Consider the following 26,674-nt stretch of genomic DNA (forward strand, 5'->3'; position numbering starts at 1 on the left):
AACTCAGCTTTCCTTTCAGTATTCGCCTCAAACACCATCTATACACTTATACGTCATTTTAGAATATCTAGAAAAGAGTAGTCAGCGAGAGTGTTTTTGGTTCTAGACTTGAGTTTTTTAAATTGTTAGATAATTTCTCTAAATACATTTCTCTGGATCTAGAAAAGAATATAAATTCTTAATTTCTTACTAAAATGGTTTTATTATCCTGGCCACTTAAAACTAAATCTAAGAATGAGAAAGGTTACACTAAGTGAACATAGAAAGAAGTGATACAGATACTGGTTATTTCAGATGCTTTCTGAAGTTTCTTTCTGAAATTTGAGTCATGTGGGACACCATCTTATTGATAAACCTTTGTCAACCTTTGTCAAGGGATTTATTCTGATGATAATTTCTTGGAATTTCAGAAGAAAAAATACAAGCATGTCCTCCAGTGTGATTGCCACCTGGAGTAAGCCTAGTTCTGAAGAGTTAAGAGCTGCCTTAAACCGTGTCCCCTAATTACCATGACTCAAACTATGTTCCTTGGGAATGTTTTGGGATGGAAGATTAAAGAGAGAGCATTCTCAAGATGCTCTCAACTAATTCTTATGAGCTAATAGTCTTTAGTGCCTTTAAGAGCTACCCCAGCTCCATTATTATCAAATTTCCCTTATTTAAAATTACCCACATAATTTTGCTTTCTATTTTCCTTGTAACTTTACTATCCCAAGTAGGATCCTATGCCATAATTTAGTACTGGCACCGTAATTTAGTGCTACTGAGGGATCCTATGGCCTCATCTTGAACTTTTCTTTAAAGGACATTGCAAATATCTTGAAACACACTGTCCAACTCTAAGCTCTTATAAAGGTCATTTAGCACTCATTTTAATTTTTAAATTTATTTTTAATTTAAAGTTATGTTTTTACTTAGTAATTTACATTTACATTAATTTCTTAATTATTTTCAAAATATATGTTAACTGATCTGTAATTAATCTATTAGCTGTCACTACTTATTTATACCAAGCTTAATCTTAAAAAATGAAAAAAAATCTGACCTTAATCTTAAAATAATCTTAAGACTGTAGTAGAAATATTTACCCCCCCCCAAAAAAAAATTCTCATTGAACCTAGAGTCCATGAAAGTTAAAGTAAGGAGAGAAAGGAGAGCCAGAAATATAGGATTTCTGTTTTATTATTTTGGTTTGCATTTGACACAATGCCTGATTATAATCCATCCCCGCTGACTCTCAGCTTAAGGACGAATGATTATTTCAAGTGTGCCCTGTTATCCAGAGTAAGTGTCAGCAAACACTTCAGCCATTGCTAAGCATGAATCATGAGAATTCCTGGCACTCCTGCGGAACTGGATGAAGAGAAGAGAGAGAGGGGAAAGTAGAAGAGAGAAGGAGGGAGAGACAAAAATAAGATGCACATGATGAAGTGTCACCAGTGGCCGACTCAGGACCACTTTTTGCCTCGAGTCTCTTTCCTTGGTGGATTTCAATCACACTACTCTCATTAATCATCTTATCTTGGTGTGCTGCTTTTTAAAAATTTTTTTAACTTTAATTTTAAGAAATTTTTATTTTACATTGGAGTGTAGTTGATTTACAATATTGTATTAGTTTCAGGTGTACAGCAAAGTCATTCAGTTTTACATATACATGTATCTATTCTTTTTCAAATTCTTTTCCCATTTAGATTATTACAGAATATTGAGTAGAGTTCCCTGTGCTATACAGTAGGTCCTTGTTGGTTATCTATTTTAAACATACTAGTGTGTATATGTCAATCCCAAACTCCCAATTTATCTCTCACCCCCACCTTTCCCCTTTAATAACCATAAGTTTGTTTTCTAAGTCTATGAGTCTGTTTCTGTTTTGTAAATAAGTTCATTTGTATCATTTTTTTTAGATTCTGCATGTAAGTGATATCATGTGATATTGTCTTTCTCTGTCTGACTTACTTCACTTAGTATGATAATCTCCAGGTCCATCCACATTGCCGCAAATGGCATTATTTCATTCTTTTTAATGGCTGAGTAATATTCCATTGTATATATGTACCCCATCTTCTTTATCCATTCATCTGTCGACAGACATTTAGGTTACTTCCATGTCTTGGCTATTGTAAACAGTGCTGCAATAAACACTGGGGTGCATGTATCCCTTTGAACCGTTGTTTTCTCTGGATATATGCTTAGGAGTGGGATAGCCAGATCATCTGGTAGCTCTATTTTTAGTTTCTTTTTTATTTTATTTTATTTTATTTTATTTATCTATTTTTGTGGTACACGGGCCTCTCACTGTTGTGGCCTCTCCCATTGCGGAGCACAGGCTCCGATGCGCAGGCTCTGTGGCCATGGCTCATGGGCCCAGCCGCTCCACGGCATGTGGGATCTTCCCAAACCGGGGCACGAACCCGTGTCCCCTGCATCGGCAGGCGAATTCTCAACCACTGAGCCACCAGGGAAGCCCCTATTTTTAGTTTCTTAAGGAACCTCCATACTGTTCTCCATAGTGGTTGTACCAATTCACATTCCCACCAACAGTGTAGGAGGGTTCTCTTTTCTCCACACCCTCTCCAGAATTTATTGTTGGTAGACTTTTTGATGATGGCCATTCTGACTGGTGTGAGGTGATATCTCATTGTAGTTTTCATTTGCATTTCTCTAATAATTAGCAATGTTGGGCATCTTTTGATGTCCCTCTTGGCCCATCTGTATGTCTTCTTTGGAGCAATATCTATTTAGGTATTCTGCCCATTTTTTGATTGGGTTGTTTGTTTTTTTGATATTGAGTTGCATGAGCTGTCTGTAAATTTTGGAGATTAATCCCTTGTCGGTCACATCATTTGCAAACATTTTCTCGCATTCTGTAGGTTGCCTTTTCATTTTGTTTATGGTTTTCTTAGCTGTACAAAAGCTTTTAAGTTTAATTAGGTCCCATTTGTTTATTTTTGTTTTTACTTCCATTACTCTAGGAGACGGATCCAAAAAGGTATTGCTGTGATTTATGTCAAAGTGTGTTCTGCCTATGTTTTCCTCTGAGAGTTTTATAGTATCTGGTCTTACATTTGGGTCTTTAATCCATTCTGAGTTTATTTTTGTGTATGGTGTTAGAGAATTTTCTAATTTCATTCTCTTACATTTAGCTGTCTACTTTTCCCAGCACCATTTATTGAAGAAACTGTCTTTTCTCCATGATACAGTCTTGCCTCCTTTGTTGTAGATTAATTGATCATAGGTGCGTGGGTTTATTTCTGGGCTTTCTATACTGTTCCATTGATCTATATTTCTGGTTTTGTGCTGGTACCATACTGTTTTGATGACCGTAGCTTTGCAGTATAGTCTGAAGTCAGGGAGCCCGATTCCTCCAGTTCTGTTTCTCTTTCTCAAAATTGCTTTGGATATTCAATGTCTTTTGTGTTTTCATACAAATTTTTAAAAATTTTGTTCTAGTTCTGTGAAAAATGCCATTGGTAATTTGATAAGTTGTATTGAGTCTGTAGATTGCCTTGGGTAGTATAGTCATTTTGAAAATATTGCTTCTTCCAATCCAAGAACATGGTATATCTTCCCATTTGTTTGTGTCATCTTTGATTTCTTTCATCAGCGTCCTATAGTTTCTGGAGTACAGGTCTTTTGCCTCCTTAGGTAGGTTTATTCCTAGGTATTTTATTCTTTTGATGCGATGGTAAATGGGATTCTTTGCTTAATTTCTTTTTCTGATCTTTTGTTGTTAGTGTATAGAAATGCAACAGATTTCTCTGTATTAATTTTGTATCATGCACTTTACCAGATTCATTGATTAGCTCTAGTAGTTTCCTGGTAGCATCTTTAGGATTTCCTAGGTATAGTATCATGTCATCTGCAAACGGTGACATTTTTACTTCTTCTTTTCCAGTTTGGATTCTTTTTATTTCTTTTTCTTATTGCCGTGGCTAGGACTTCCAAAACTATGTTGAATAAAAGCAGTGAGACTGGACATCCTTATCTTGTTCCTGATCTTAGAGGAAATGCTTTTGGCTCTTCACTGTTGAGTATGTTGTTAGCTGTAGGTTTGTCATATATGGGCTTTATTATGTTGTGGTATGTTCCCTCTATGCCCACTTTCTGCAGAGTTTTTATCATAAATGGGTGTTGAATTTTGTCAAAAGCTTTTTCTGCATCTATTGAGATGATCATATGGTTTTTATTCTTCAGTTTGTTGACGTAGTGTATCACATTGATTGATTTGCAGATATTGAAAAATTCTTGCATCTCTGGGATAAACCTCACTTGATTGTGGTAGATGTTCCTTTTAATGTGTTGTTGGATTCGGTTTGCTAGTATTTTGTTGAGAATTTTTGCATCTATGTTCATCAGTGATACTGGCCTATAATTTTCTTTTTTGGTGGTTCTTTGTCTGGTTTTGGTATCAGGTTGATGGTGGCCTCATAGAATGAGTTTGGGAGTGTTCCTTCCTCTGCGATTTTTTGGAATAGTTTCAGAAGGATAGGTGTTAACTCTTCACTAAATGTTTGATAGAATTTGCCTGTGAAGCCATCTGGTCCTGGACTTTTGTTTGTTGGGAGTTTTTTAGTCACAGTTTCAATTTCATTACTTGTGATTGGTCTGTTCATATTTTCTATTTCTTCCTGGTTCAGTCTTGGGAGATTGTACCTCTCTAAGAATTTGTCCATTTCTTCTAGGTTGTCCATTTTATTGGCATATAGTTGCTTGTAGTAGTCTCTTATGATCCTTTGTATTTCTGTGGTTTCCGTTGTAACTTCTTTTTCATTTCTAGTTTTACTGATTTGAGCCCTCTCCCTTTTTTTCTTGCTGAGTCTGGCTAAAGGTTTATCAATTTTGTTTATCTTTTCAAAGTACCAGCTTTCAGTTTCATTGATATTTTCTATGGTTTTCTTTGTCTCAATTCCATTTATTTCTGCTCTGATCTTTATAATTTCTTTCCTTCTACTGACTTTAGGTTTTGTTTGTTCTTCTTTCTCTAGTTGCTTTAGGTGTAAGGTTAGATTATTTATTTGAGATGTTTCTTCTTTCCTGAGATAAGATAGTATCACTATAAACTTCCCTCTTAGAACTGCTTTTACTGCATCCCACAGGTTTTGAATCATCATGCTTTCACTTTCATTTGTCTCTAGGTATTTTTTCATTTCCTCTTTTATTTCTTCAGTGATCCATTAGTTGTTTAGTAGCATATTGTTTATTGTTTAGCCTTCACATCTTTGTGTTTTTTACAGTTTTTTTCTTGTAGTTGATTTCTAATCTCATAAAGTTGTAGTTGGAAAAGATGCTTGATATGATTTCACTTTTCTTAAATTTACTGAGACTGGCTTTGTGGCCTAGGATATGATCAATCCTGGAGAATGTTCTGTGGGCACTTGAGAAGCAAGTATATTCTGTTGCTTTTGATGGAATACTCTATAAATATCAATGAAGTCCATCTGGTCTGATGTGTCATTTAAGGCCTTTGTTTCCTTACTGAGTTTCTGTCTGGATGATCTGTCCATTGATGAAAGTGGGGTGTTAAAGTCCCCCATTATTATTGTGTTACTGTCAATTTCTCCTTCCATGGCTGTTAGTATTTGCCTTATATATTGGGGTGCTCCCATGTTGGGTGCATATTATATTTACAGTTGTTATATCATCTTCCTGGATTGATCTCTTGATCATTATGTAGTGTCCTTCTTTGTCTCTTGTAACAGTCTTTATTTTAAAGTCTATTTTGTCTGATATGAGTACTGCCACTCCAACTTTCTTTCAGTTTCCATTTGCATGGAATACATTTTTCCATTCCCTCACTTTTAGTCTGTATGTGTCCCTAGATCTGAAGTGGGTCTCTTGTAGACAGCATATATAAGGGTCTTGTTTTCTATGTCTTTTGGTTGGAGAATTTAATCCATTTACATTTAAGGTAATTATCTATATGTATATTCTTATTGTCATTTTATTAATTGTTTTGAATTTCTTTTTGTGGGTCTTTTTTCTTCCCTTCCTCTAGCTCATTATTAAACATTTCTTGTGTATTCTCGATCTGTGCCTCCATTCTTTTTCTGAGATCTTGGGTCATCTTTACTGTCATTACTCTGAATTCTGTTTCAGGTAGATTGCCTATCTCCACTTCCCTTGGTTGTTCTTCTGGGGTTTTACCTTGTTCCTTTGTCTGGGACATATGTCTCTGCCATCTCATTTTGTCTGATTGCAGTATCTGTTTCGCAGGCTGCAGGGTTGTAGTTCTTCTTGCTTCTGCTGTCTGCACCCTGGTGGATGAGGCTGTCTAAGGGGCTCATGCAGGCTTCCTAGTGGGAGAGCCTGGTTCTTGCCCACTGATGGGTGGAACTGGGTCTTGTCCCTCTGGTGGGCAGGGCTGTGTCAGGGGGTGTGTTTAGCTGTGGGCTCAGGAAGACTTTAAGTAGCCTGTCTGCTGGTGGGTGGGGCTTTGTTCCTGCCCTGTTGGTTGTTTGATCTGAGGCATCCCAGCACTGGAGCCTACAGGCTGTTGGGTAGGGCCAGGTCTTGGTGAGAAAATGGCAGCCTCCGGGAGGGCTCACACCAATGAGTACTTCCCAGAGCTACCGCCACCAATGTCTTTGTCCCCAGAGTGAGCCACAGCCACCCCCTGCTTCTGCAGGAGACCCTCCAATACCAGCAGGTAAGTCTGGCCCAGACTCCTGTGAGGTCACTGCTTCTTTCCCTGGGTCCTGGTACACACAGGACCTTGTGTGTGCCTTCCAAGAGTGGAGTTACTGTTTCCCCAGTCCTGTGGAATTCCTGTGATCAAACCCCACTGGCCTTCAAAGCCAGATGCTCTAGGGGCTCCTTCTCCCAAAGCCAGACCCCTAGGCTGCGGAGCCTGACATGGGGCTCAAAACTTTCACCCTTATGGGAGAACCTCTGCAATATACTTATTTTCCAGTCTGTGGGTCACCCACCCAGCAGGTACGGGATTTGATTTTATTATGATTGTGCCCCTCCCACCATCTCATTGTGGCTTCTTCTTTGTCTTTGGATGTAGCATATCTTTTTTGGTAGTTTCCAGTGTTTGTTTCTTTGCTTGTTTTTGTTGATGGTTGTTCAGCAGTTAGTTGTGATTTTAGTGTTTTCATGAGGAGACGAAAGCTCACGTCCTTCTACTCTGCCATCTTGTCTCCACCTCCCTTCATGTACCTCTTTTTTTCTTTTTTTTTTTAACATCTTTATTGGAGTATAATTGCTTTACAATGGTGTGTTAGTTTCTGCTTTATAACAAAGTGAATCAGTTATACATATACATATGTCCCCATATCTCTTCCCTCTTGCGTCTCCCGCCCTCCCACCCTCCCTATCCCACCCCTTTAGGTGGTCACAAAGCACCGAGCTGATCTCCCTGTGCTATGCGGCTGCTTCCCACTAGCTATCTATTTTACATTTGGAAGTGTATATATGTCCATGCCACTCTCTCACTTTGTCCCAATTTACCCTTCCCCCTCCCCAAATCCTCAGGTCCATCCTCTAGTAGATCTGTGTCTTTATTCCCATCTTGCCCCTAGGTTCTTCATGACCAATTTTTTTTTTTTTTAGATTCCATATATATGTGTTAGCATACAGTATCTGTTTTTCTCTTTCTGACTTACTTCACTCTGTATGACAGACTCTAGGTCCATCCACCTCACTACAAATAACTCAATTTCGTTTCTTTTTATGGCTGAGTAATATTCCATTGTATATATGTGCCACATCTTCTTTATCCATTCATCTGTTGATGGACACTTAGGTTGCTTCCATGTCCTGGCTATTGTAAATAGTGCTGCAACGAACATTTTGGTACATGACTCTTTTTGAATTATGGTTTTCTCAGGGTATATGCCCAGTAGTGAGATCACTGGGTCGTATGGTAGTTCTATTTTTAGTTTTTTAAGGAACCTCCATACTGTTCTCCATAGTGGCTGTATCAATTTACCTTCACACAAACAGTGCAAGAGGGCTCCCTTTTCTCCACACCCTCTCCAGCATTTATCGTTTGTAGATTTTTTGATGATCGCCATTCTGACCGGTGTGAGATGATATCTCATTGTAGTTTTGATTTGCATTTCTCTAATGATTAATGACATTGAGCATTCTTTCATGTGTTTGTTGGCAATCTGTATATCTTCTTTGGAGAAATGTCTCTTTAGGTCTTCTGCCCATTTTTGGATTGGGTTGTTTGTTTTTTTGATATTGAGCTGCCTGAGCTGCTTGTAAATTTTGGAGATTAATCCTTTGTCAGTTGCTTCATTTGAAATATTTTCTCCCATTCTGAGGGTTGTCTTTTCATCTTGTTTGTGGTTTCTGTTGCTGTGCAAAAGCTTTTAAGTTTCATTAGGTCCCATTTGTTTATTTTTGTTTTTATTTCCATTTCTCTAGGAGGTGGGTCAAAAGGGATCTTGCTGTGATTTATGTCATAGTCTTTTTTTTTTTAAGTGGTGGCACAAGGGGTGTGTGTGATGCAACTGTTCTTTTTTGTTTCTTTTATTTATTTTATTTATTTACTTTTGGCTGCATTGGTTCTTTGTTGCTGCATGCAGGCTTTCTGTAGTTGCAGCGAGCGGGTGCTATTCTTCATTGCGGTGCGCGGGCTTCTCATTGTGGTCAGAAAAGATACTTGATACGATTTCAATTTTCTTAAATTTACCAAGGCTTGATCTGTGACCCAAGGTATGATGTATCCTGGAGAATGTTCCATGAGCATTTGAGAAGAATGTGTATGCTGTTGTTTTTGGATGGAATGTCCTATAAATATCAATTTAGTCCATCTTGTTTAATGTATCATTTAAAGCTTGTTTCCTTATTTATTTTCATTTTGGATGATCTGTCCATTGGTGAAAGTGGGGTGTTAAAGTCCCCTACTATGAGTGTGTTACTATCGATTTCCCCTTTTATGGCTGTTAGTATTTGCCTTATGTATTGAGGTGCTCCTATGTTGGGTGCATAAATATTTACAATTGTTCTATCTTCTTCTTGGATCAATCCCTTGATCATTATGTAGTGTCCTTCTCTGTCTCTGGTAATAGTCTTTGTTTTAAAGTCTATTTTGTCTGATATGAGAGTTGCTATTCCAGCTTTATTTTGATTTCCATTTGCATGGAATATCTTTTTCCTTCTGCTCACTTTCAGTCTGTATGTGTCCCTAGGTCTGAAGTGGGTCCCTTCTAGACAGCATATATACGGGTCTTGTCTTTGTATCCATTCAGCCAGTCTGTGTCTTTTGGTTGGAGCATTTAATCCATTTACGTTTAAGGTAATTATCGATATGTATGTTCCTATTACCACTTTCTTAATTGTTTTGGGTTTGTTATTGTAGGTCTTTTACTTCTCTTGTGTTTCTTGCCTAGAGAAGTTCCTTTAGCATGTGTTGTAAAGCTGGTTTGGTGGTGCTGAATTCTCTTAGCTTTTGCTTGTCTGTAAATGTTTTAATTTCTCCATCAAATCTGAATGAGATCCTTGCTGGGTAGAGTAACCTTGCTTGTAGGTTTTTCTCCTTCATCACTTTAAATATGTCCTACCCCTCCCTTCCGGCTTGCAGAGTTTCTGCTGAAAGATCAGCTGTTAACCTTATGGGGATTCCCTTGTGTGTTGTTTGTTGTTTTTCCCTTGCTGCTTTTAATATTTTTTTTTGTATTTAATTTTTGATAGTTTGATTAATATGTGTCTTGGCATGTTTCTCCTTGGATTTATCCTGTATGGGACTCTCTGTGCTTCCTGGACTTGATTAACTATTTCCTTTCCCATGTTAGGGAAATTTTCAACTATAATCTCTTCATATATTTTCTCAGTCCCTTTCTTTTTCCCTTCTTCTTCTGGGACCCCTATAATTCGAATGTTGGTGCATTTAATGTTGTCCCAGAGGTCCCTGAGACTGTCCTCAATTCTTCTCATTCTTTTTTCTTTCTTCTGCTCTGCAGTAGTTATTTCCACTATTTTATCTTCCAGGTCACTTCTCCATTCTTGTGCCTCAGTTATTCTGCTATTGATCCCTTGTAGAGAATTTTTAATTTCATTTATTGTGTTGTTCATCACTGTTTGTTTGCTCTTTAGTTCTTCTAGGTCCTTGTTAAACATTTCTTGTATTTCCTCCATTCTATTTCCAAGATTTTGGATCATCTTTACTATCATTATTCTGAATTCTTTTTCAGGTAGACTGCCTATTTCCTCTTCATTTATTAGGTCCGGTGGGTTTTTATCTTGCTCCTTCGTCTGCTGTGAGTTTGTCTTCTCATTTTGCTTAACTTAGTGTGTTTGGGGTCTCCTTTTTGCAGGCTCCAGGTTCGTAGTGCCCGTTGTTTTTGGTGTCTGTCCCCAGTGGCTAAGGTTGGTTCAGTGGGTTGTGTAGGCTTCCTGGTGGAGGGGACTAGTGCCTGTGTTCTGGTGGGTGAGGCTGGATCTTGTGTTTCTGGTGGGCAGTTCCACGTCTGGTGGTGTGTTTTGGGGTGTCTGTGGCCTTATTATGATTTTAGGCAGCCTCTCTGCTAATGGATGGGGTTGTGTTCCTGTCTTGCTAGTTGTTTGGCATAGGGTGTCCAGCACTGTAGCTTGCTGGTCGTTGAGTGGAGATGGGTGTTGGCATTGAGATGGAGATCTCTGGGAGATATTTGTCGTTTCATATTACGTGGAGCTGGGAGGTCTCTTGTGGACCAGTGTCCTGAACTTGGCTCTCCCACCTCAGAGGCACAGCCCTGACGCCTGGCTGGAGCACCAAGAGCCTGTCATCCACATGGCTCAGAATATAAGGGAGAAAAGAGAAAGAAAGAAAGAAGAAGAAAACGTTAAATAAAATAGTTATTAAAATTAAAAATTAAAAAAATTTTTAATAATTATTTTTAAGTAATTAAAAAAAGAAAGAAAGAAAGAAGAGAGCAACCAAACCAAAAAACAAATCTTCCAATGATAACAGGTGCTAAAAACTATACTAAAAAACAAAAGAAAACAAAACAAAAAATGGACAGACAGGATTTTAGGAGAAATGGTAAAAACAAGCTATACAGACAAAATAACACACAGAAGCATACACATACACACTCACAAAATGAGAAAAAGGGAAAAAAATGTATAGATCGTTGCTCCCGAAGTCCACCTCCTCAATTTGGGATTTTTTTTCTGTCTATTTGGTATTCCACAGATGCAGGGTACATCAAGTTGATTGTGGAGATTTAATCCGCTGCTCCTGAGGCTGCTGGGAGAGACTTCCCTTTTTCTTCTTTGTTTGCACAGCTCCTGGGGTTCAGCTTTGGATTTGGCCCTGCCTCTGCGTGTAGGTCTCCTGAGGGCGTCTGTTCTTCACTCAGACAGGACGGGGTTAAAGGAGCAGCTGATTCGGGGGCTCTGGCTCACTCAGGCCGGGGGCAGGGAGGGGTACAGAGTGCGGGGCGAGCCTGCGGCGGCAGAGGCCAGCATGACGTTGCACCAGCCTGAGGTGCGCCATGTGTTCTCCGCGCTGTGTGTTCTCCGGGGGAAGTTGTCCCTGGATCAGGGGACCCTGGCAGTGGCGGGCTGCACAGGCTCCCGGGAGGAGAGGTGTGGGAGTGACCTGTGCTTGCACACAGGCTTCTTGGTGGCTGCAGCAGCAGCCTTAGCGTCCCATGCCTGTCTCTGTGGTCCGCGCTTTTAGCCGCGGCTCGCCCCTGTCTCTGGAGCTCCTTTAACTGGTGCTCTTAATCCCCTCTCCTCGCGCACCAGGAAACAAAGAGGCAAGAAAAAGTCTCTTGCCTCTTTGGCAGCTCCAGACCTTTTCCCGGACTCCCTCACAGCTAGCCGTGGCACACAAGCCCCCTTCAGGCTGTGTTCACGCCGCCACCCACAGTCCTCTCCCCGCGCTCCGACCTAAGCCTGAGCCTCAGTTCCCAGCCCCGCCCGCCCCGGCGGGTGAGCAGACAAGCCTCTCGGGCTGGTGAGTGCTGGTCGGCACCGATCCTCTGTGCGGGAATCTCTCCGCTTTGCCCTCCGCACCCCTGTTGCTGTGCTCTCCTCCGCGGCCCCGAAGCTTTCCCCCCTCTGCCCCCCGCAGTCTCCGCCCGTGAAGGGGCTCCTAGTGTGTGGAAACCTTTCCTCCTTCACAGCTCCCTCCCACTGGTGCGGGTCCCGTCCCTATTCTTTTGTCTCTGTTTTTTCTTTTTTCCTTTGCCCTCCCCAGGTATGTGGGGAGTTTCTTGCCTTTTGGGAAGTCTGAGGTCTTCTGCCAGCGTTCAGTGGGTGTTCTGTAGGAGTTGTTCCACGTGTAGATGTATTTCTGGTGTATTTGTGGGGAGGAAGGTGATCTCTGCGTCTTACTCTTCCGCCATCTTGAAGCTCCTCTCCCCTTCATGTACTTCTGATGTTTGGTTCATAACATTTATATCAGCCTCCTCTTGGAGATTTTTGTGAACTTTATGAGCATATTTCTCTAAATATTTTGAGCTTTTAGAGAAAAGATGTTAATTCAAATAAAGCCTATATCAAATCCTTGTCACGTTCTACACCTTTGAAATGAAAGTCAATCTAGCTCTGGAGGTAATATGTCTAGATCTATGTTCTCTCTCTCTTGTCCCTCATATTAGAATTGGTAGTCACACTGCTGTGTGTAAGATGAAAGGTCAGGTCATTGTTAATCAGGTTGAGATCTCTGAGAGGCTTTGTAGAGTGGACACTGGAGCCAGACGGCTTGGCTTCTATTCCTAGTTCTATGCTGGCTGTGATGCTGGAAAATTCCTCTTGGCTTTCATTTCCTTTTTTAATTTAATTTTTATTTTATATTAGATTATAGTTGATTTACAATGTTGTGTTAGTAGTTTCAGGCATACAGCAAAGAGATGCAGTTATACATATACAGATATCCATTCCTTTTCAGATTCTTTTCTCATATAGGTGATTATAGACTATTCAGTAGAGTTCCCTGTGCTCTACAGTAGGTCCTTGTTGATTATCTATTTTATATATAGTAGTATGTATATGTTAATCCCAAACTCCTAATTTATCCCTCCCCCCCAGCTTTCCCCTTTGGTAACCATAAGTTTGTTTTAGAAGTCTGTGAGTCCTTATCTGTACAATTTGGAGGAGGATGATAATAGTACCTTTCTCACAAGACTGTGTAAGGAAACAAAGATAAGGCTATTGAACAGTGCCTGTCCCACAGCAGGTGCCCAGTAGGAGCTGGCTGGCACTGGAGAGACAATGCAGTGCAGTGCAGTGATTGAGAACACATAACCCCAGCTCCACCATGGGTGTCCTTGGGAAGTTATTTAACTTCCATGTGCCTCAATTTTCATCCATGAAATGGGGATGATGATGATGATGGTGATGATAATAATGATACTCATTATACCTGTCTCTAAGGATTATTATGAGGACTAAGAGGGTTGGAGTAAGAGAGTTTCGAACAGTCCCTTGTACTAAGAGGCTATAATAAGCATTAGTTATTATTGTCATCAGTATTATGTTCATCAGCCTCACCACCACCAAAAATAAATTTAGGAGATGTGTCAGTGATTACTGATTAAAATGTATATTTCATTAGAAGCTGCTCGCGTCTGTAAGTATACATTCTTAATTGTATTGTAGAGTTCTTCCATGCAAAATATTGCCAAAATGCCAGATTACAAATTAGAAGCTATTAATAGACTCAAACCTTTAAAATACCAGCTGGCTTATTTTCCTTGTTAATCATTTAATAAATTGCATTTGCATAAACTCAAAAAAGAAGCAGAGTAGCATGTACAGAAACTCATTAACAAGGATCCAGTTTGAAAGGATCCAAAATTTTAAATTTTAAAAACATTCCTTTGTTCATGAACTTTGTTTCCTTTCCAAAACAATAAGTGTGTTGGCATAACAAGGGTCTATTATGTGAGGGACACATGTGCCTTCATTACTGAAGCACAATACATGATAAGTTAAGAGGATATTTGGCATCAGTCTCTTCAGATAATAGAATAAAAAGTAGGAGTTTGTGCTGATATCACCGAGCAGCTAAAAGGGAAAGAAATGGCAGAAGCATCAGGCCTAATTTTTAATCTTTTACTTTGAAAAGTTCATAAAATGTTTTTTTTTATTAGTTTCTGCTTTATAACAAAGTGAATCAGTCATACATATACATCTGTTCCCACATCCCTTCCCTCATGCATCTCCCTCCCTCCCACCCTCCCCATCATAAAATGTTTAATCAAATTTTATTCTTGTTTTCATATCTTCCCTATACAGAGAATGCATGTGTATACTTAAGTAATTGTCTTTTTTGACACAGGTAACTTTTGGTTGGGTAGAACTGTAAAGTACTCCACTAAAATCCTAAATAACAACCAGCTCTTCAGAAGCATTCCTAGAACTTTAGATTCGATTGCTAGATTTTTATCGTGCTACAAAAATCCATGCGCTATTTACAAAATTGTTGTAATATTGTGCTGACAGAATTTCAGAAAACTTTTGACAAACCTTTAACCCTGTTTATTCATGTTACTTATTTGACTATCAAATAAAATAAAATCACACTTGGGGCTGTGCTTTTATATATTAGGCCATTCCAGTCAGCAAACAGTTGGAAGGACTGCATTCTCCTAATAAGAAAAGACACAAAAAACAGGTGATGTGGTTCATTGTACTAGGGGACATTTCTGTTTACTAATGGTCACTTCAGCTGCTTAGCACGTGCTAATAATTTCAGTTCACAATCTTCTGCAACACTTTGACCCATCTCGGACCTCTGGTAGGCTTAGTTACCCATGGCTCACATTCTGGCACTAAAAATCAATTTCACTGCTTCCTGTGTTCTTGATACTGTCAGCCTCCCATTGTTTTACATCATCAGCTGAAACCTACGCTGAGTATTTCACTCATAAAGAGTTCAACCATGTTAGTGGCTTTGAAGGATGAGGGTTTTTAGTTTAGTTTGCTTATGTATTAGCTACCATGTTCATAGTAATAAATATTTACATATCTTTAATACACACAGAAGTAGTAAGATGCAAATTGCCATCTGAGTAGTAAGAGCAGACTATTAATTAGTGTGCTTAAGTGTTTACCTAAAGAGTTACAATTCTGGGAATTCCCTGGTGGTCCAGTGGTTAGGACTCCATGCTTCCACTGCAGGGGATGCGGATTTGATCCCTGATTGGGGAACTAAGATCCCACAAGCCACATGGTGTGGCTAAATAAATAAGTAAATAAGGAGTTACAGTGCCAAGAAAAGTATAATTTTAACTCATGAAGTTTATATTTATAAATACATAAAAATCATCTTTTTTAGCTTCTTAGTTGAAGGAAATATATGATAAACTTTGTAAACTATATTCATTTTTCCTTCCTTTCTTTTTCTTTCTTTTTCTGAATTTAGGCTGTAAAAACAGAACCTGAGAAGAAGTCACAATCAACTAAGGTAAATGATTTAAGTCAACTAGTGAATTATTTGGATTCTTTGCAACAATAATGAATAACTAATTTCCTCTATTGGTGCTACTAAATGGTAAAAAAAAATTTTTTTTGTCAGCTAATTAAATTAATTTTAGATTACCCTTTTTTTAGATTACCCTTTTGAACATGATTATATAGAGTGTATATAAAATAATTATAACATTAAATCCATATATTGTTAAAATGAATAGTATTTTATAAATCTACTTCAGAAGGCATTTTATTCAAATCTAGATTTTTGTTATAGCTGAAGTCATTTAAAAAAAAAGCAACAGGAACAAAGGACAAGGGAAAAGGGTAATGAGGATTTGATTACTTTAATGATGAGACATCAAGAATAAAGGTGTCTATTGAACCCAACACCTAGATAACTTAAAGATGAGAGTCTCTCCTTAGACTAGGCCCTGGGTTTATCTTGATGGTCTTATTTCCATTGGTGGAACTAGTTATCAGTTACTCAGGAGACAGCTCTGACTTTCCCTTGGGAATGGCTTCCCTTGCTTTCCTGACACATGGCTGTCTAGACTGAAAGCCAATTCCAGTCCATATGGAGATGACCCCAGGGTGTCTGCAGGCAGGGCAAATGTTTCTCTTCAATAAGGTGCTATACTTTATTTCTTTCAAGTACACTTGAGCAGTTACTCAGACCACAAGGTTTCCTGTAGGGAAGCACAAAGATGATTTAGGCTGAAGTACTTTAAGTGCAGGCAAGGGTGGGGAGTGCGGTGGGCAGAGTCATCTGGGTGAAAGATGAAGCTTATATGATTTTGTGTAAGGCCTCTTGGTGGCCCCTGAGGATGGTAATTACATAGTCCCCTGTAGAAGAATAATTCAGCAGCCGGTGGAAGTTGTCTTCTATTCCATATTTAAATGTTTTTGGTTACTCAATCTCAAGAGAATTGGGTTTCTAGTGATACCTGTCTTCTCTACTTGTAGCACAGAAAAGACCATATAAATCATTTAGCTAAAAAAATACAGTGTTCATCTCCTATGAAAGGAGATTTTTTTGAAAATCAATTTTAATTTCTAAAGTAGGATCCCCTATCAACAAACTCAGTGGTCAAAGTGATCATTTGATGTCTCTGTGGATGGACTTGCAGTTATCAAATGATCTACATGAATTGTGGAAAACAGCCAATAATTTAGAGATACATAGCTATTTGAAAAGTCATTCTAGATGAAATACATTTTTCATTATTTTTCTGGTAATTATCATTATCAGACTGTTGGTAGGATTACTATCAACCAGACAGCAACATCTACTTCTCTAACTGGGCCTTTCCTAAGAGAGGCAGAATGGTCTAATTGGGATTTTTGGTTTTGAGCTTATTTGGAAATATAAAAACAATGTACTCTGATGTAATTGAGATTTTATCTTTTGAAATTTACAGCCATCTGTGGTTCATGAGAAAAAAACCCAAGAAGTAAAGCCAAAGGAACACACAGAGGTAAATGATCATCATTAGGACTTGATATCATAAGGGCAAACCTTATTTTCTTTGTTTTTCTTTGTTTTTTGGTGAAGGATAAAATTCTGAACTCATCTTTCAAGTCCTACTGAGCATGGCTGGTATTTGTTTTTCTGCTAAAATGGCACCACCATGTGGCATTAGCAGGATTTGCAATTTGCTCAGGTGATTCTTGCTGAATTTGGGAGGAAGGATTTGCATTGTTTCAAATTTTGTACTCAAAGTGAAATTTTGTCACGTCATTCTAATTTAAATTCGCACAATAAAAAACTGCATAAAACACAGCTGTTATGAATACTTTCTATTCCATAGAGAAAAGTAGCAATATTTGTCATATTGTTAACATTGTGGGACATGTGTGTGTGTGTGTGTGTGTGTGTTTTCAGCCAAAAAGCCTACCCAAGCACTCATCAGGTACGGGAAGCAAGCATGCTGATAATGAAAAAGCAGTTTCCAGATCAAGTGAGCAGCCAACATCAGAGAAATCAACAATACCAAAGGTAAATAAAGCAGACTGATAGATAGGAAAACACTAATGTCAACTAGGGAATTGACAGGTCCTCTATCTACATTGATATGTGTAGGTGAATCTACAGAGCTACGCCGAATATATCTTGTATTGTAAAGATTTGGTGCTCTCATTTTGCTGGTGTTGCAAATAACCTTGTGGAAACTTGGGACTAAGTAAGGCCTGAGAAGGGCATCAGATAGGTCTGGGGGATGTTCCATCATGCCCTCTCCACCACCCAGCAGCGCCCTGTCGTGACTTTGAGGCAGCCGACTCTGGTGTCTCACAGATGGGAAGCTTGGGATTGAGGCTGCCTCCTGGACCCCTCTCCTCGTGGGCTGTGGGAACTCAGATGCCCTGCGAGATATGCTCTTTACCTGGAAGTCTTAGAGTTTTTAGGGTCTTGTTGTAGGAGAGATCAACTTACAGAGCCAAAAGTCAGAAATATATTCTGTATTTCCAGAATACAACTATTCAACTACTAGAAGAATAAACATCTATGAGAACTTTTTCATTGAGAGCTCTTGGAAGATAGGAAATAGGCCTGCTTAACAATATACCTTATATCAGAAACTGCAAATTTGTGGCCCACCAATTGCAGCCACTTGTGTATTTTATTTGGCTCACAGTAATCAAAATGATCTTTAGTTAGCTGCCAACAAAGTGAGAATACTTCACATAAAATGCAAATTTCTAGCTTCTCTTGAAAAATTGTAATATCTGGCAACAGTAGGCTCACATGGCAACAATTGACTAGAGGCTTTACAACCTCATATGTGCCCATTTGGCCCACTTCACCTATGTGTGTTAACCTGCATGAGCTCTGTAAGCTCTTGAGTCCAGCTGTATGTGCCCAGCATTGCATCATGTGCAGTAGAAGCTAGTGACCATTTCCCTACAAGATGTCTGCTAGGAGAAACTGGCTCCTTAGTGACATTTGAAATGTATGATCTTGAAAATAGTCATTCAGAGATACTTAGTTCTGTCAATCTTTTCTCCTTTAGACTAAGTCACAGGACACAATTTCCAGTGGTGGAAAGAGTGCTGTTACTGGCGTAGCTGCAGCGTCTGGCAAACCAGTTGACAAGGTGAGCACACATAAAAGATGTAACATGTACATGGGCCTCAATGCTTATCAGGTCTCTTTTATGAGAAACATATGCTCAGCGAAGGCCCATTGTACCTGGCTGGCTCTGTTTAACCATTCAGTGTTCCCGTGCTGTCACAGTCAAATAACCTGTCATTTGCTAAAACTGGACACTTCATATGTGAAATTTTATGAAGAAGAGCATGCATCTGAAGGATATAGAGAGAGCAAGACACCAAAAAGACACTGTTTATTGAATGCATGATTTTAAAATTCATGCATTCAATAAATAGTTACTATTCAGTGGAATATTACTCAGCCATAAAAAGAAACGAGATTGAGTTATTTGTAGTGAGGTGGATGGACCTAGAGTCTGTCATACAGAGTGAAGTAAGTCAGAAAGAGAAAAACAAATGCTGTATGCTAACACATATATATGGAATCTAAAAAAAAAAACAACGATGGTACTGATGAACCTAGTGGCAGGGCAGAAATAAAGACGTAGACATAGAGAAGGGACTTGAGGACATGGGGAGGGGGAAGCTGGGGTGAAGTGAGAGTGGCATGGACATATATACACGACCTAATGTAAAATAGATAGCTAGCGGGAAGCAGCCGCTTAGCACAGGGAGATAAGCTCGGTGCTTTGCGATGACCTAGGGGGTGGGATCGGGGTGTGGGATAGGGAAGGTGGGAGGGACGCTCAAGAGGGAGGGGATATGGGGATATATGTATGCCTATGGCTGATTCACGTTGTTGTACAACAGAAACTAACACAGTATTGTGAAGCAGTTATACTCCAATAAAGATCTCTAAAAAAAATTGTTTTAGACCCCATAAATAAATAAATAAATAGTTACTGAGTGCCTGGCATGTATAAGGCCTCATATCAATACCAAGGGAATTAAAATGTGAGTTGACTCAGATCCTGCCTTCAAGATTTATGGCTTTGAAATAAAGCACATAAAATTGCCATGAGCATTTGAATAAGCATTACTCTCAGATTTTAATATGAACACTGCCATCTTGAAATGAGTAAATTATGTGCCGTCATGACATCTACATGGATTGATATGGGAGGTTTTCAAAGGAGCATCACAAGCCCTCTCAGGAGAGAGTATATGTGCCCCACTGGCAAATTATGGGCACCTTCCTTAGATCCTTTATTTTTTTATTTATTTATTTTTTTGGTACGTGGGCCTCTCACTGTTGGGGCCTCTCCCATCGTGGAGCACAGGCTCCGGACGTGCAGGCTCAGTGGCCATGGCTCACGGGCCCAGCCGCTCCGCAGCATGTGGGATCTTCCCAGACCGGGGCACGAACCTGTGTCCCCTGCACCGCCAGACGGACTCTCAACCACTGCGCCACCAGGGAAGCCCTAGCTTTCATACTTTAATAGATGAATTAGTTTAATCCTCACAACCCCCTGCAGTAGGTGCAGTCACTGTCCTGGTCTCATACATGAGGGTACAGAGGTTCAGGAGGAGACGTGATCTGCCTGAAGCCTCCTGCAGCCAGTGCGTGTGGGCTGGTGTGCAAACCCAGACCGTCCGAGCCTGTGCTCTCCACCTCCAAGCTCTGCTGCCCAGATTTCAGAGACCTTCACAGAAGACAATTCCCTATTGTCTTAAACCCAGCAACTTCACCATTTCGTTCCTGCCTGGCCCTGAAAGCATTTGGCCCCTAACCCTAGAGAATGATTGCCTAGGACCACCAGTACAGGCAGAAACATGCGTGTGGCAGGGGGCAAAGCAGGAGAGATGCCAGAGGTGGCAGAGAACAGAGGGCACAGATGCCAGCACAGAATGGGGATGGTGCTGTGAGAGATGAGAGTCAGGAGAGGGGTGCTCACCAGAGTAACTCAGAGAAGATCATGTCTGGGTAAAGGCATGGAAACTGCAGATTGGAAAGTTATTGACAATCATTGATGGAGCAACTGAAGCCGTGGTGGGAAGGACATTGATTTTAGGGAGATGAAAGAAAGAATGAGCGATGAGATACCAAAGCAAGGCGGGGTGGAGGTCTTGGTGTGTAGGGGCCAAGACCGAGAGAACAACATCTAGAAATAATGGCTGCTTGTAATAAGAAGGAATTCATGGGTGTTGCAGAGATTAGCTGTGGGCTCTGGGAGAGGCAACCAAGAGCAGTGAAGAAAGAGACGGGCAGTCCTGGATTCAGATCTCAGTGCTGTCCTTTACTGTGTGACCTGGGAAGTTACTCAACCTCTCTGAGCCTTGCTTGTCACATCTCTAAGGGAGATTAATATTATCAATATTAATATTACTTATGCTGTTCTGAAAAAGGATATAACACATAAAGTGTCTGGCACAGAGCAGATGTTTAGTATATGATCCATGTTATGTTATAATGTATTCATTTTAAAGTCTGTAATATTATTGAATTTTATAAAGATATATGAGGAGTTTTTCTTTCTTTCTAAACCCCCACCAGAATAAAGAAAATAAATCATTAATGTCAGCTGTACCAGTTGAAGCCAAACCAAGTAAACCCTCTGGAAAGGTATGAAGATAGCAGTGCCTTTTTACATAGATATTTATTCATAGTCTCTGTGTCTATCGTGATCTGATTTCTTGAGGGTAAACAATATGAGGTGAGGGTAACTTAAAGGACCTTTTTAATGAATTATTGTTTGAAGCTAATATGACTGGGTTGAAAGTGGGATTTTCTTATGTATGTTTGTAACATTTTGCATTCTAACCCTGTGTTCTGGAAACTCCAGTTATGTCTCATGGAGTTTACATTCCAGTTTCCTTCCTGCAAATGCACCTTCTTTAACCAGAGGTATCACTAAAGAATGCCAGGCACTTCTTCATTCTGTAATTCCCAATTGAATCAGTCTAAAGCTAACAGGCCTCACATTCTATTACACAATCAGGTGAGTTCCTAAAGTTGTAGTGGAAATACGGTAGTTGCAAAAAAAAAATGTAAACTATCATTTTTAAGCTGAGTTAAATAGTAAAGCGTCTTTCCTCAAATTGTTTTCCCCTTCAAATGTAGCGTATTCTTCACAATGAATCATTCTTAACCTCAAAAACAGGATGGAGGCACTCTTTCATTCATTATACTGATTCAGGGAATCAGAAATTCAGGGAAATTCAGGGAATTTCTATTTGTAAACATCTTCAGACAAGCAAGTGAACAAAAAGCCACAAATGAATAAAAGAACACAGGGCAATCCTTTTTTTTTTTTTTTTTTTTTTTTTGCGGTATGTGGGCCTCTCACTGTTGTGGCCTCTCCCGTTGCGGAGCACAGGCTCCGGACGCGCAGGCTCAACAGCCATGGCTCACGGGCCCAGCCGCTCCGCGGCATGTGGGATCTTCCCGGACCGGGGCACGAACCCGTGTCCCCTGCATCGGCAGGCAGGCTCTCAACCACTGCGCCACCAGGGAAGCCCGGGGCAATCCATTTTAGAAATATATTTTATTTGGAAGAGGTGGAAACGATTGATAAGCAAAAATACTGAGCATTTCCTCTCTTGCGTATAGCAACATGATCATAATTCTCTGTAGTTTGTTTCCTTTTTTCTTTAAACTATCAGTACAGTGGTCTGGCAGCTGTAATGAACCATACACTTGTCCATGTAGTTCATGCCTTTAGACTTATTGAAATTGTGGTTCTTAACCTGAATGTGGCTTTCTATCTTGCCAACCTAGAATCTATACTCTGGGACTTTAAATAATAAGTTCTGTTACAGACGAGATTTTAACCATTTAAGAACTTTTGGTGTTTGGTATTTTTCTACACAGAATTTTTTTTTTTGGTAGTTAAAAAATCAAAATGAAATATGTGTAACAAATAACATTTACATATCTGCTCTTTTTGTTTTCCAGTCAGGCATGGATGCTGCTTTGGATAACTTAATAGACACTTTAGGAGAACCTGAAGAAACTAAAGAAGATAATACAACATATACTGGACCTGAAGTTTTGGTAAGTGATCTTGATGTCGATAAAGATTCATACTTAATGAGTAGGAGAGCTAGTAGGTCATGGTCATGATGCACAAAAGAATATATAGTGTTCTGTGTGGAGAGAAGCAGTATGCTGTCAGTATCAGTAATAGCAACTGAAAATTAGTGTTGTGGATGGAAACTGTCCTAAGGTGGCTATGCGATTCCGTTGATCAGCAAATACTGATTGATTGTCTCTGCTGAGGCTGCAGCTGGGATATAGTCTGTTGGATCACAGAGACTTATTTTCTTTCTTCGAGGCTTAAGTCCAGTGGACTTCGACTTATTTTAGTTTCCAGATATTTCCCACCCTATCACTTGAACTTATCTTGATTTCTAGATATTTTCTACCCTCAGTTCATCTCTATTCCTGATTCATAAAAAGCAAGAAAGTTATGTTCCTTGACATTAATAAAAGACATTCCATAGACTGTAAGAAAATATTGCAACAGTCATAACAAAGGATTTGTTTCTAGAATTTCTGAAGATTTTTTAAAACTGAGAAAAAGACAACCCAATAGAAAATTAGGAGAAAATTTGGCCAATAGACACATGAAAGTCTCCCTAGTAATTAGGAAACTGGTACTAAAACACAGAGAGATAGCACTTCACACTCACCTGATTGGCAGAAGTGTAAAAGTCTGACAACTGGCCCAGAGCCTGTGGATGTCACATGAAGATGTGCACACCCTCTAACCAGCAATCCCACATCTAGATAGACTTGCTGGAGGGAGCCTTGCCCAGGTGTATAAGGAGTTCTAAGAACAGGTGAAACATTTGGAAATGATTTTGTTCAACAGGAGACAAGATGATATAGTGGAACACTTTATAGTGGTTAAAATGGCTTATTCATGTATCAATATGGATAACATTACAAAAACATAACTTTGAATAAAAATAGTACATTACCAAATGACATAAGAATTTGATACCATTTATATAACACTTGAAAATAGGCAAAGTAATGGTGTATATTGATTATGGGTATCTACATGTGGAATAATTGTTTTAAAATATACTCAGCTTTACATTGATGGATGTGATAAAGTTCAGGATGATGGCTATCTCTGGAAAACAAGGAAGAGGAATTGGATTGGAGAGCGCTAAAAAAGAAACATCACTGATTTTTTTCTTATTACATAAGAAATAACTAGATCTGTTGAGTTATATAGATATTCACTGTTATCAACTGCTCTTTTGTAGGTATAGAAACATTAGATAATGAAAAATATTTTTAAATAAAATGCATTTTATATATGAATCAAATTTAATATAGTGGTTTGAATATTTTATAGCATTACTAATGGGTTAAGCCAATTAAATATGGGCAAGTATTTGTGGAAACAGAATTTCAGAGTTGTGTAAAATATTGGCTTCTAAATGATTTATATTTACTCTCAATAGTTCCATAAATTAATAATGCAATAGTACTTTGGTTTAAGAATATGTATATAACATTCTCAGCTGATATCCTTATGTATACGGTTTTCTTCTAGGATCTGATTAGTTCTACTTACATAGAGGAATTGGGTAAAAGAGAAGTCACACTTCCTCCAAAATATAGGGAACTTTTAAATGTAAGTTAAACAATCCTTTACTTATACTTTATTGTTTCTTTTTTGGAATTATAATTTTTATCACATTAATATATCCAGTTTTTTTAACTTAGATAATATAATGGGTGTGCAAAATTGTCATTACTCTGAAGCTCACTGTATTACTTTGGTAGGGCTGCCATATCAGACTATCCCAGACTGTATGGCTTAAACAGCAGAAACTTACTGTCTCACATTTCTGGGGGCTAGAAGACTGGAATCAAGATGTGGGCAGGGTTGGCTCCTTCTGAAGGCTGTGAGAGGAAGATCTGTCTCAGGCCTCTCTCCTTGGTCTATAGATACCTACATGTGGAGTAATTCCACATCTTCTATGTGTACATATCTGCATGTTGTCTTTTCTCTATGTGGATCTCTGGGTCATTTCCCCCTTTTATAGGAACACTGGTCCTATTCAATTAGGGCCCCTTTTAGTGTTCTCATTTAACCTTAATTACCTCTTCAAAGGCCCTGTCTTCAAATACAGTCATTCTGAGCTTCTAGGAGATAGGACTTCAGCATATGCATTTTGGGAGGACACAACTCAGCCCATAGCATTCACTGAGCTATGCATTTTGCCAATTGTAAGGATTAATTTTGCCTTCTCAGCATCATCAAGTTAATATTTGTTTCAGAAAAAAGAAGGGATCACAGGGCCTCCTCCAGACTCTTCGGTGAGTTCACATAAATGCCTTCTAAGATCAGATTTAACATTTTTTATATCTTTGGTTGGGGGGACAGAGTTATCAATTCTATATTTTGGGATTATGACTATATTAATCTCCAAATCAGATGAAGTTTCCATCTGTTCAGAGAATGGGGGTGGGCCTGGGGGTTGTTTCAATGCGTGTTTATTTCCTAAGTAGTTTTTTTGAGGGAAAGAAGAATGGGGACAAGAAAGTTTTAGGATAAAATAAATGTTAATAAAAATAGGATGAGAGGGGCTTCCCTGGTGGCACAGTGGTTGAGAGTCCACCTGCCGATGCAGGGGACACGGGTTTGTGCCCCAGTCTGGGAGGATCCCACATGCCGCGGAGTGGCTGGGGCCGTGAGCCATGGCCGCTGAGCCTGTGCGTCCGGAGCCTGTGCTCCACAACGGGAGAGGCCACAACAGTGAGAGGCCCGCGTACAGCAAAAAAAAAAAAAAAAAAAAAAAAGGATGAGAATATCCTAACATGTAATATGTTGAGAAGAGAGAAACAGGAAAATAATATTTATTGAGCATCCAGTTTCCTCCCAAACATAGGCTTTCATCTGAGTTATTTCGTTGAACATCTCATTTGGTAGTCAAGGAATTGCAAAAGTACATTCTTCGCTTGCTGGGTTTATAATCTGATCTGTCACTTGAATGATTCCCACATGTGACCCTTCGTGCTGCCTGTTTCTTTAGAAACCCCTGGGGCCCGATGATGCCATAGATGCCTTGTCATCAGACTTCACCTGCAGTTCTCCTACGGCTGATGGGAAGAAAACCAAGGAAGAGGTATTGTTTTTAATGTAATGAGGGAAAGTTGTTAGAAACCATCTCATACTTTAAGAGAACAACAACTTTTTAGTTCTGGTTATTACAATTTGGTTAATACATTTCCTTCTTCTGTAAGTCAAATCTTTTGTATTTTGTTTTTCAGAAGTCTACAGGAGAGGTTTTAAAAGCTCAGTCAACTGAACTAATCAAAAGTGTTTCTCCACCCAAGGAGAAAAAAAGAAAGGTGGAAGAGGTATAAAAAAATTACTTCTTTAAAATTAAGCATGGGGGGCTTCCCTGGTGGCGCAGTGGTTGGGAGTCCACCTGCCGATGCGGAGGACACGGGTTCATGCCCCGGTCCGGGAGGATCCCACATGCCGCGGAGCGGCTGGGCCTGTGAGCCGTGGCTGCTGGGCCTGCGCGTCCGGAGCCTGTGCTCCGCAGCGGGAGAGGCCACAGCGGTGAGAGGCCCGCATACCGCAAAAAAAAAAAAAAAAAAAATTAAGCATGGTCCGCCTGACAGCAGTTGCTTTCCTGAGGCTCATCTAGCTGATTGGGGAGAACCCCAATAGTGCATCACACCTACTGAGCATCTTTGCTCCCTCGGGCCTGTGTAGAACGGTGAAACCAGTCAGGGTTGTATTGGTCATCTCCAAGCAGGCCTGCTTTGTTTCTCCAAATGTTTAGGGGTGATTTCAGCACACTTGCCTTGGTTGTGGAATAAGATTATCTCACCATCACACTACACAGAAGAGCAGGATCCCAGAGGAACTGCACTCTTGGGACATCAAATCTTCAACTTGATTTTCTAAAGGAGTTTGAGTCCTGTGAATCACTAGGGAGATGTTGTTATAGCTGCTTCTCTCCACCTTAACCGCAGTTGCCTATAACTTAATTCTTGTGAATCCTGAAAGGTGGGACTGCAGCTCTGGGCTGGATGAGAAAACATGCCCCATCTGCAGATGGTCCAGATAATCCAAGGAGCCGTTTCTGTTGGTGCTTCTCTGCCTCTCGCTCCTGGAGCGGGCGGTTTATTTTTATCTGGCTTGAGGAGCAGCGCGAGCACCACACCCCTGGGAGTGGGAGTTCCTACAGCCATCAGCCACTTCAGGGCCCCCTGCTTCCTGGGCTTAGCTGTCGTGCTGAAGGACAGGGTTGTCAGAAGTCATTTTTAGAGACATTTTTAGAAAAAGAA

General features: G+C 39.7%; 1 protein-coding gene across 8 annotated transcripts in view; it reads left to right on the forward strand.

Moving 5' to 3' along the window:
* Positions 1-26,674, forward strand: part of CAST (calpastatin) — a 123,256-nt gene that overhangs the window by 61,017 nt on the left and 35,565 nt on the right. For 5 of the 8 annotated variants that reach the window (XM_081231845.1, XM_081231844.1, XM_081231841.1 and 2 more), the window contains 11 exons: positions 14,495-14,560; positions 15,311-15,352; positions 16,779-16,835; positions 17,243-17,356; positions 18,369-18,452; positions 20,903-20,971; positions 22,304-22,402; positions 23,919-23,999; positions 24,650-24,688; positions 25,405-25,497; positions 25,643-25,732. In XM_081231845.1, the coding sequence (XP_081087971.1) occupies positions 14,495-14,560; positions 15,311-15,352; positions 16,779-16,835; positions 17,243-17,356; positions 18,369-18,452; positions 20,903-20,971; positions 22,304-22,402; positions 23,919-23,999; positions 24,650-24,688; positions 25,405-25,497; positions 25,643-25,732 (834 nt within the window). The remainder of the gene's footprint in view (positions 1-14,494; positions 14,561-15,310; positions 15,353-16,778; positions 16,836-17,242; positions 17,357-18,368; positions 18,453-20,902; positions 20,972-22,303; positions 22,403-23,918; positions 24,000-24,649; positions 24,689-25,404; positions 25,498-25,642; positions 25,733-26,674) is intronic. The other 3 variants (XM_081231843.1, XM_081231846.1, XM_081231848.1) reach the window with 1 other exon arrangement.

This window comes from Mesoplodon bidens, assembly GCF_964165515.1.
Source record: "Mesoplodon bidens genome assembly, chromosome: 4".
Taxonomy (NCBI): Eukaryota; Metazoa; Chordata; class Mammalia; order Artiodactyla; family Ziphiidae; genus Mesoplodon; species Mesoplodon bidens.